Source organism: Urocitellus parryii, chromosome 5 (assembly GCF_045843805.1).
Source record: "Urocitellus parryii isolate mUroPar1 chromosome 5, mUroPar1.hap1, whole genome shotgun sequence".
NCBI lineage: Eukaryota > Metazoa > Chordata > Mammalia > Rodentia > Sciuridae > Urocitellus > Urocitellus parryii.
The window spans coordinates 66,535,735-66,546,375 of record NC_135535.1 but is presented as its reverse complement, the minus strand read 5'-3'; the positions used below and the strand labels follow the sequence as shown (position 1 = coordinate 66,546,375).

The 10,641-nt window shown below is 50.1% G+C and overlaps 1 protein-coding gene across 2 annotated transcripts; it reads right to left on the bottom strand.

Annotated features, from left to right (window-relative positions):
* Nucleotides 1-351: 351 nt before the first annotated feature.
* On the bottom strand, nucleotides 352-10,178 carry Mcrs1 (microspherule protein 1). Of its 2 annotated transcripts, XM_026407080.2 has the most exons (15): nucleotides 10,091-10,178; nucleotides 8,453-8,572; nucleotides 7,805-7,943; nucleotides 7,190-7,328; nucleotides 6,440-6,598; nucleotides 6,192-6,301; nucleotides 5,170-5,278; nucleotides 4,771-4,909; nucleotides 2,346-2,421; nucleotides 1,983-2,011; nucleotides 1,775-1,867; nucleotides 1,503-1,585; nucleotides 1,263-1,350; nucleotides 870-997; nucleotides 352-773 (listed from the first exon to the last, which is right to left on the bottom strand). In XM_026407080.2, exons 2-15 carry the CDS (start codon nucleotides 8,460-8,462, stop codon nucleotides 687-689), a joined length of 1,389 nt encoding a protein of 462 aa, XP_026262865.1. In that variant the 5' UTR covers nucleotides 8,463-8,572; nucleotides 10,091-10,178; the 3' UTR covers nucleotides 352-686. The 2 variants fall into 2 exon arrangements, with proteins under 2 accessions (XP_026262865.1, XP_026262866.1); XM_026407081.2 differs by lacking the exon at nucleotides 8,453-8,572 and having other exon boundaries at nucleotides 10,091-10,177.
* Between the last annotated feature and the right edge of the window lie 463 nt (nucleotides 10,179-10,641).

Here is a 10,641-nt window from a genome sequence, read left to right as displayed (position 1 = left end):
CTACAGACATGCCAACCTCTGCTGCTCTGCCCAATCTCAGGACTCCATGCTGCCCGCTGGCTCAGGGTAGGGAACCAGAGACATGAGGGGGATTTGGCTCCCTGACTCTTAGGAGTGGGCTGGAGCCTCAAAAGCAAACCCCAGAGCCGAGAATCTGCAGGTCCCTACTCCTGGAGCCCTTCTATAGCCTGCTCTGTTGTTGACCTTGTCACCCTCTGCGGGCTGAGGGCAGAGGCCTGAGGACAAGGAGAGATTCCGCCCTCTCTTGCATGTGCCCCATCTCTACCTGTCCTTACATTTTTTATATTAAAAAAGCATAATAAAAAAAGAAACTACTTTGGAATTTGGTGCTTTTTATTTACAAAAGAAAAACAATAAAGAAATCTGAAGCTAATCCTCTGGAGACACAAGATTGAAGGTGGCAATCAGGGGAGAGGGAGGGTGGTCTGCAGAGAAGACGGGGAGGGGCTCTGGCTCTAGGGAAGCACAAGGGTCCCAGCCTCTCCTGGCTTCCCAATGGCCAGCCCCACCTTCCTCAAAGACGCAAATCAATGGGCCAGCAGTTGGGTCTCCTGTTCCCCACCTGGGCAGGTTTTTCCAGGAGCCTGAGTTCCCAGCTTAAAGGAGCTGGAATAACAGCAAACTGAGGCCAGAGAGAACCCAGGGCTCTTGGTACCCTGTCCTCTTCACTGTGGTGTGATCTTGGCAGCCTCTGCCCGGATAAGGGCAATGAGGTCCTGGTTGATGAGGAAGACAAATCGCAGGCTGGCAATCTGGTGGGGAGAGGACAGTGGTGGGAAAAACCAGGCCCATGTACGAGCTCACCAAGCCCCCACCTCATCCTGGCTTCTCTACCTCCCTCATCTCACCTCCACCACAGAGTTGTTGCTGAGGCGCCATTTGGAGCCACACAGTACAGGCCGTCCATCAATGTAAATGGGCCGTCGGCCCTCGTTCGCAATGAAGAAATCACCATTGTTCTTCAACTTGATAACACCTGTGGAAGTAGTGAAGCAATGGGATAATGGGATGGGGAAGGGCCAGAAGAGAGCCAGGAACCTCCAGCCACCATCTCTGCTTCTTGGAGATGGGGTATTAAGGTACGTAGGACTCCCGAGTTAGAGACCTTAAAATGCTGGCTCCTTCAGCCTGCCTCAGCTGGTCCACAAGGATATCAAGCCTCAGGGCTGGAAAGGGCAATGAAAGACTGGGGGGAACATCCCACACTGCTTCCCATTGAGGCAGCAGTATGTGAAGGGTACCTTGCTTTCGGGAGATCTTCCAAGCTGGACCCTCCAGAGACAGGTCCACATCAATCTGGTTATCCTTGGTTGCTCTGCCCAGGGTGATCTGGAGAAATGAGGTAGGTGAGGGTTGGGCCCTGAGGAACGGGGGATGGAGTCCACACAAGCCAAGGAAGATGAGAAAAAAAGGGCAGTGACAGAGGAGGGATGCTGAGGAGGGATGCTTAGGAGGGTGAGGATGGGGAAGGCCTATCTCACCTCACGTGAGCGCATAAGATACCGCACCATGCGGCCCCGTAGCACTGCCAATGTCTGGTTGTCAAAGTCTGGAGAGCTCATCCCTGGAGGAAGAGCAGGATTAGGAAGGGCCCATCCAAGTGCAGAGTGGAAAGCAGGGAACAAGGGCAAGATCTATGAGTAACAGGAGTCAAGGCCTGGGAAAGCAGGGCATATCCAGCTAGGCAATAGGAGGGGCTCAAAGGGGATAAAGGACGCCCAAAAGGGAGCCTCTGGTCCCCTGGCCTCCTCACCTGTGATGCTGTCCACTAGCACCTGCCACTTATGCAGTTCCTGTTCCAGCTGTCTTATCTCTCGCTTCTGGCGTCGGTCAGCCACTGTGAGCTCTGAGGTAAGGTGGGGTGGTAAGGACACTTTGAGGCCATAGTACTTTGTACAGGTCTTCTCTTATTTCAGGCAAGAGCTTCTATCCCTTCCCTGTTTCCACCAGAGTACACTTACCATGTTCCAGGACTTCATCTCGCATGTCCCTGAAGGATGAGAGAAGAATGAATCAAGTCCACTTTCAGCTCACTTGCTACTTGGCTCATCAGGGCAATCCTGACACCTTTGGCCAAGTGGCCCAGAAGGCTGTTTATCCAGCTTTGGCCCAGCCTCTTTCCCTGGGATTAGGGTGGGGGATAAGGGAAAGGAAGAGAGCCTAAAAGCCCCTCCCCACTCCCCACAGGAGCGGGTGCAGCAGGGAGGCCAAGCACAACAGCTGCAACTGGAGCCTGGGGGCTAAGTTGGGCTGGGCAGCATGGGGTGCTCTACCTATGGGTGACTCAGCTCTCTCCAGCCCTGCCTGAGGCCCCAGTCACTCACTTGAGCTTATTGTCATCAATCAGGTCTTCTGCATCGGAGAAGTTCAGCACTTGGTCCCCTTTTGGAAGCGGCTGCACTGAACAAATGACAGAGGAAGAGTGAGCACCAAGACCCCTACTTCTAGTGCATTCCTAACGAGGCCCCATTCTAATTTAACTCATGGGCAGAAATGGTTCTAGATTGGGAGGAAATCAAAGCTGACCTTTTCCATGGGCTTTTGGGTATGGGTGTGTGAACAGATCTCAGTTACAAAGCCTTGAACTAAGCAGAGAAAATACTACACTTAGCTCTATTTTCAAATAAGGAAACAGATACAAAGGACAGTTTACACTATTTGACCCTACTGTGGGGCACAGCCAGAATTCAAGTCTCTCCAGATTCCAAATCCAAACTGCTCCTTCCCACCACATCACATACTCCCCAGCTTTCCTGCCTTGCTGTTGGAGGGCTAAGAAGCATATGAAGCCAGAAAAGAGCTGCCCCACGTCCAGCCAGTATCTAATTTAGTCTGTGGGTCATGACTGATCGTGGGTCATGACTGATCATGGGTCATGAAATTAGTTTCATTTGTTTTCAAAGAATGAAATAGAATAGGAAAATATCAGAGCCCAACCAATATGTTCATTAAATGTTTTCTACTTTTTTTTTTTTTTCCCTTTGGTACGGTACTGAAGATTGAACCCAGGGTCTCATGCATGCTAGGCAAACACTTTATCACTGAGCTACATCCCCAGCCCATTTTTCAACTTTTTTCTAGACAAGATATAAAAGGGATTGGGATGCCCCAAATCTGAGAACTTAGGCCTTTATAGGCCAGCTGTTCCCAGAACTGCAGTGACTATTCTGTGGCAGGCAGTGGTTGGACTGCTATTGGCTAAGGAAGGAAGCAGTATGCCTAGGAGCACAGGTGCTTTTTCTCTCTGCTGCTTAGATGAGACTGTTAGGAGACTGGGGTGGTCAACCCCACTATGACCCTCCCTGCCAGCACTGCCTAAAATTCTACCACTCTAATGTGCAACTGACTTGACAGCTAATTGGTGAAGACCACATGTTCCCTGGGACTCCCAACATTATGCATCAAATCCCCACAGGCAAAGACTCCAAAGAAAAGATATAACCTTTAAGATAAGGCTTTCAGTTAATAAAATAACTTTTAAAATAGTGACAAAGGAACTAGATTTAGCAGTAAAAATAAATTTTACTCAGTATCTGTTTTCTCTGGAAGAATTCAGTGATAGCAGAGTCTGGGGAAGCAGCAGAGTTCTGGAAGCTGCAGGAATAAAGAGGGCTGTTCTTGGACCCATAAAACCAGATGTCCTCAGGAGGGAAAGATACAGCCTCCCTCTGTGAGGTAGATTCTCTAGAATCCTCCTGCAGGAGTATCTTTTCCTAACCAGAAGCTGCAGGACCTGGTAGAGAGGTGAAGGGCACACCTGAAGCTTCATTTCCAGAAAAGTGTGAAAAACCTTGTGAAAGGCAGTCTCAGTGGTAGTTAGGCAGGAAGAGTGCATCTGTACCATGGAAATCAAAACCTGAATCACAAATCTCACCAAAAGGGTGCTGCAGTTTCATCAGACTGATTTCCTAGCATTTATCATTAGGAAAGAGAGTAAGTTTGGTACTGAGGGAAGAGAGAAGACGGAGTGCATTCTGACCATAGGAGAAGAGACAGGTGGACTGTGTCAAGTCCCAATTGAGACCTTCTGAATGACCTAAAGAGCAACTGATAGCACAGAATGCTTGCTGGGTAGAGAGGAGGGCAAAGAAAGAGAAGAATGAATGCAGAGAGGCAAAGGGCAGGAAAGCTTAGAAAAAGAGGTGGGAAACAGGGGAAGGGAGAGCAGAAATGGAGGCTTTAATATCTTGTTCCTGTTTGAATGCTAGCCATAAAAAAAATATACTAATGCAGCCAGGTACAGTGGCACATACCTATAATCCTAACTACTCAGGAGACTGAAGCAGGAGGATATCAAGTTTGAGGATAGCCTTGGCAACATTGCAAGATCCTGCCTCAAAAATAAAATTGAAAAAAAGGACTAGAGATATAGCTCAGTGGTAGAACATCCCTGGGTTCAACCCCAGTACTACAAAACAACGACGAAACTAATCTATTTATGTAATAGCAAAATGCAAGAAGAAAAGACAAAAAAAAAAAAAGAAAGAAAGAAATGGTAGATGACTCTATTGGGACTTTTTGCGCAGGATTTCAGGCAATTTTGGATACCCTTAACACGATGCCAAAGACCATTCCTGATGCTCTCTCCCCTATCTGGGAGGAAGTCGTTTTTGTTGCAAAGTGAGGTGAATAAGACACTGGGAGCCACTGAATAACCTGTTATAGGGTACTAGAAGTCAGCTGTGCCCAGAGCACTTCCTATACACACTCAAGCATATCCACTTGCTCTGCCAGTTCCTGGGGTGTTACCTGTCTGGTCCTCCAGCAGGTAATACTGCTTCATGAGTTGCCAGTGTGCCTGCAAGGCCTTGGCAGTTCGAGCCAGGTAGAAGGCATCAGGGTGTCTGTGCAGTAAGTCCTGAAAGGTCTCCAAGGTGGGCTGGCTGGTCTGGAGGCAAGAAACATGCTCTATGAACCTGGGTTTCCTCACTCCTACCTCTGCCTTCCTGCCATTCCCCCTACCTCAGGAACCTCAGGAGCTAGAAGAAGCAACAGAGTCACTCAGGGAGCCAGATCTGGCTCCTTTTGAAGCCAGTCACAAAGGCCTCTGCACGTTTGCGTGTGCATACACGCAGTCAGTGGGTAGGGGCTGAGCATTCCAACTTGCACCCTTCCCTGATTCTCAACCTTCTGAGACCCCAGCCTTACCGAGCCCACTTTGCTTAGCAGCTGCTCTTCAGCCTTGCTAAATAGGGCCTTGCTCTGGATGGCTGCAATGGCCTCTGGGTGCAGCTGCCTCATGGCCTGGCAGGCCAATCTGGACAAGGGAAGAGACAGAGTGCAGAGCTGAAGGGAAAGTGTCAAGCAATCTGGAGTTTCTACTTCCCCCAAACCAGCAGGCCTTTGTGATCCAGAATCTCGAGGACATGTCTTAGATAGGAAAAGTGCAAAGTTTAGCATAGAACCTGTGGTATTATGGATTTGCCAAATGAATGAATAGGCAAATCATGAAACTGAGGCTTCTATGTCCCCTGAAGCCCCAGTCCTGAGGCAGATCCTGATGCCTGCTACTGCTCCTTCCCTAACCCTCTCTCCTCACTTGGCTACCCACTAGCCACTGCTACCACCTCTTTCCCAAGTTGAGGCCACCCATTTCCTGGTGTTTCGGGGTTATGGCTACATCTTAACTGGAGCTATGCCAGGAGCTGTGGAGGAGAAGAAAATGTGTGCTCAATATCCAACCAAGATTTGAAGATCCTAAACTGGGTGAGGAAGAGGAAGAGTGTGGTGCGTGTATACATTAGTTAACACTGGCTATTAAGGCTAGAAGGGGCCTTGGTGTTCTTGTTCCAACTCTCTTTTTGTGAGCAAGAAATAGTGGGAAGTCTGTGTGGAAAGGTTGGGAAGTGACCTGCTCAAAGTCACAATACACACAGTGGTGGAACTGAGGATCCTGGCGCTAAAGTAGACATTTTCTCCTATGTCACTTCCTTTGCTTTCATATTTTCCTGCTTCTGGCATAAAGCCAGGACTAGCAGGTTAGGGGCAGGAAGAAGCTTCCCTGTGAAGCCGAGCAGGTTCCTGGATCATCCCAGAGGATATAAAGCCCCTGGAGCCCTGCTTCCCAGGTCCCTCCCTTGGACCCTGGCACAAAATTTGGCTCTCTGGTATTAGGAGCCAAATTTTGGCATGTCCAGTACCTCTCCACTGCTGGAGCCAGTCCTACTCACTTGGAGATGACAGGATCATAGAGCAGGGCGTACCAGCGCTCCTGGACTTCCCGAAGAGTAAAACGGCAGCTGAACTTTACACCCAGGTGGACAGATGTCAGGTCATTGGTCTGCAAGGACTCAGAAGGGTTTGCTCCAGCCTCAGCACAGGGAAAAAACCCTTCTAGGGCCTTACTGAGCTAGTTTGGAGGCTAGGAACTAGAGCCTGGGGGAAATGGGGGACCCTAACCCTGTAATAGAAGCACTACCTGCAATACAGCATTGATGAGCAAGAGGTCATCCGCAGGCTTCCAGCGGCCCAGATCCTTGGTCACCTGAAGTGGCTGTTTGCTCTTTTTCACACGCTTGGTGAGCCCAGGGACTGGGGCAGGGCTCGGTGGTATAGGAGTACTGGGGACTTTGGACACCTAGGCACAGGACATAGAGAGCTCAAAGCTGGCATCAGGGCAGCTGGGGCTTCAGGCCTAGAGCTTCACGTACTGTGTGGCAGCCACAGTCTCAGCTGACAATAGGAAGCCAGGCAGAGAGCTCAACTTTCTAATACCCACCCCCACCCTTGCAAAATTAATTCCACATAATTCTTGACCATATGGGGTCTTTTCTTTGCTGGTGGTACCCCCAACCCCAGAATAGAGGGTGGGTGGGGAGGATAGGAGGAAAATACTCTTGCTGGTACAGTGTCTGGGGCCAAAGCAATGCCACCTGGGGGTTATTTTTACACTCTGAAATGCTGGGAACAGGCTGTCTGCTCCCAGAATAGATGCATGCTCCATGCCTCCCACACGGAATGCGATACAGGATGCATTGGCAGAACGGGGGCGGGGGTAGAAATGGGAGTGAAGGGATCTGGAGGGATCAGGGGTGGGGGTGGGGGCTGGGGGCTGGGGCAGCTTGGTCCTCTCACAAGCTTCTTCTGCAGGTCTCTTGGCAGCTTGCAAAGGTTCTGGGGAAATACAAAATCTGGCATGCCTATCCCACTACTTCTTCCAGTCCCTCACCTTCTTCTTCTCACTGGAGGAGGGTTCACTCCCTGAACAGCGCCCTGGTTCTACTCCACTGGTCCCCTTCACCCGGGTAGAGGATTTTGCTAGGCTGCTTTCCACCAGCTCATCATCGAACTTCTTCCTCTTGATAAACCTGTGGAGGGTCCTACCCAGTAAGCCATCTTTACTTCTCCCAGGTACCCACTCGAACATACTCAGCCTCCAGAACAGAACAGGCTCCCAGCAGGAGCTAACTGTTCCACTGCTTTCACTTTCCACCAGAGCCAGGCTCAGTGGACATAGAACTGTCACACTCCAACCCTGAGATACCAGGTGACTGCTGGTTGTACCCCCAACCCCAGAATAGAGGGTGGGTGGGGAGGATACGAGGAAAACACTCTTGCTGGTACAGTTCTGGGGCCAGAGCACATGAGAGTTCATGTTAGAGACCCAAGATTTCCCTCCCCTGCCCGCAGTACCATGTGAAGGGACTGGTAGGAACAGGAGAAGCACAAGACTCTGCTCAGGCCCCAGAGGGGCTCAGGTAGCCATTCCCGATAGAGGCAAAGGCACACAGTACTTAATGCCACAAGCCTTCATCCCCTTCTGGGTCCTCCAAATTCTGACTACCTGGAGGAGCTTCTCCGTTTAGGGATGGTGCCCAAGGCTTGGGAGGAGGCCCGCTTCTGCCCTGCCAGCGACTCCTCATCCTCTGAGCGACTGGCAGTGCCTGATGCCATCAGGGATGAATCTAGTAGCCCCTGAGAATCTAGAAAAAGAGAAATGGTGAACTTGGGACTCTGAAGTGTCTAGCAGAGCCCTGAGCCTCTGCACCTGGGACCCCTCCTCAGCCCCCTTTCCCTGCCAGCCCTCTTGGCCTCTTCCCTTGACCCATGAAGTTTTATGGTGGGAGTTCCTCAGCCATCCAGATCTCGTCTGGACCCAGACCTGGGCCAGACCTTCCTCCATGGGCAGTTCTCCCACTGGTACATGTCATGTTGTGCAGTACACAGTGCTCAGGTCAGACTGGTGATGCCCACATACTGGGCTCTTGACATAACTGATCCCTTTGCCATCAAAATGCAGCATGCCAAAGAGAAGAAGTTCAATAGCAAGTCAGTCAACAGTGGCTCTGCTGAGAGGTACACGAGTATTGCTGGCCCAGGAGGAGGTGGCAATGCCCAGCCAGGACCAAAAGACATATGTACCAGGCACAGGGTAGAATCAGAAGATGCTTGGCGCCCAAGCATTTGGGGAGCTGGCCCAGCCTCATACTACCTTTGTCCATCCTCTTACTGTCCCAAAGCCACTGGTTCCAAACCACAGGGCTAGGAGGAAGGGTCCCACAGCCTCATCCAAGGATTCTGACCAGGTGAACTTAGAGGCTGAGAGGAGATTCTGCAAAGGAGAAATGAGGCTCCCTGAAGCTCGGGTTTCCAACTGGCCAGCCTCACCTCCTTATACTGACTTAGGTCTCATAAACTTAGGAAAGATACAAGAAGTGGGGCTGGGGAAGTGGCTCAAGCAGTAGCGCGCTCACGTGGCATGTGTGTGGCCTGAGTTCGATCCTCAGCACCACATACAAACAAAGATGTTGTGTCCGCCGAAAACTAAAAAATAAATATTAAAAAAAATAAAGAATGAGGAGTTCATTCCAAAAAAGAATAAAGAATAAAGGAATAAAGAAATGCTGACAAAACAAATTATTTTAAAAAAAAGATACAAGAAGTGGAAAGAGGTATAAGGCTCTACTCTAAATATTATGCTTATAAACCAGAAGCCTTGTGAAAGTGAGAAACCTTTGAGAATATGATAAACCAAAGGACTCCAGAAAAACGTACAAATATACTATTTGGGGGTGCACAGGCCCCTCTAATTCTATTCCTAAAGTCCTAGGTTAAGTACCTTGACTATAAACTACCAAGAAACAATGACTTCTTAGCTCGTTCTTTTCTTCAGCTGCCCCTGAAGCTCAGCAGCCACCACCCTTCTCTCAGGCAAAGTAGGGAAAAGGAAAGGGAGATTGAACTCCAGTCGGTCTACCCCCTTCCCCACTCCCCATTCCACCCCCAACCCATTTATAGCTCTTGCTGAAGTGGAAGTTAAGCTAAAAAAGTGTTTTGGGAACTGTGTGACTACCAACCACCCTGCTTCCCCACAAAAACTCAGGTGTTGGACTGTAATTCCTACAGCGCTCTGCTTGCAGGTCCCGCCCCTTCTGACCAGAGTGCCTTAGCCCAGCAGGTGTGCTCGCTGGCTCTAGAGGATAAGAATCTTGACATCTGGGGAGAGGGCCAAGGGGCGGGATCCCATAGGCAGACTGAATAGGAGTCTGAGCCATCCTTCAAAGGCCTCCACTCCTGCCTCTCTCACCAGAGCATACCCAAGGTGGGTGATCGGTCCAAGTCTGTTTTAGGGGTTTGGGGTAGAAGTGGTGAAGTCAGGGCTGGGGTTGCTCAGAGGTAGAGTGCTCGACTGGCACGTGTGAGGCGCTGGGTTTGATCCTCAGCACCACGTTAGAAATAAGTAAACAAAAATAAAGGTATTGTGTTTATCTACAACTAAAAAATATACTTCTTAAGGAAAAACTGAAGGCAGATCTGCAACTCAGTACAGCACCAAGTGAACCCTGAGCTTCTGCAATCTGTTAGAAGCCCCACAGACTCTTAGAAAGGAATGAGGGTCAACTCCCAACTCAATCCCCACCCAACCTTCAGCAAGCCGCCTTTGCGCATGCGTAACACTTCAGGCCAGGTTACAGCCCCCATGTGCGACCTACGCATGCGCAGATTTTCGGGGCGCTGCCGGGGCGGGGCCCCAAGCCTTGTGGGGGGTTGTTCCCCGAGGCACTCTGGGAAACTCCATTTCACCCCCAACTCTACTCAGAACCCTCAGAGGCGAACCGGGAGGTCTCACCATTCCTAGGCTGCCAGTTCCAACAATTTCTCTGCGGCGACAGCAGCAGCCGCAGGGCCAAAGTCGGCTTCCGTGAGGTACGTCTACTTCCGGGTTACAAACGAGAGACTGCGCGATCTTTTCCGGTTCGTCCTGGAAACGTGAGTGAAGGGGGGTGTGGCCTAGGTCACTAACGTGTGACCCTTTTGAGAAGAATCGAAAGTCAAAATTTTTCCAGTTGAGACAGCATATAGGGAAACTTCGGGGATTATAGGTACCAGAGAAGTTACCCGGCTCGAGGGAAAGACGAGGCTTGGAATTAAAACGGAATTAAAGTTAGGAGGGTCCGAAGATTGATGGGACCACGGACTGGATTTCAGCTTCGGAATTCGTACTAGGTATGGGAGACTTAGGGGTTTTCCGAGACCAAATATGCATTGTTTGATTTCACCAGTGATTTTAGAGAAACTACTTTCTCAGGCCCCATGGTAGACATAAGACAGGGAAAAGATACTGAGGAGATCGCTCGACTGAGGAGAATCGCTCTGTCCGTGGAGATGTAGCGTATAGTA

Coding starts and splice junctions, on each gene's coding strand:
- Mcrs1 (XM_026407080.2), bottom strand. Junction 4,910..5,169: donor TGCTAAGCAAAGTGGGCTCG/GTAAGGCTGGGG, acceptor TCTTGCCTCCAG/ACCAGCCAGCCCACCTTGGA. Junction 774..869: donor GCAACAACTCTGTGGTGGAG/GTGAGATGAGGG, acceptor TCTCCCCACCAG/ATTGCCAGCCTGCGATTTGT.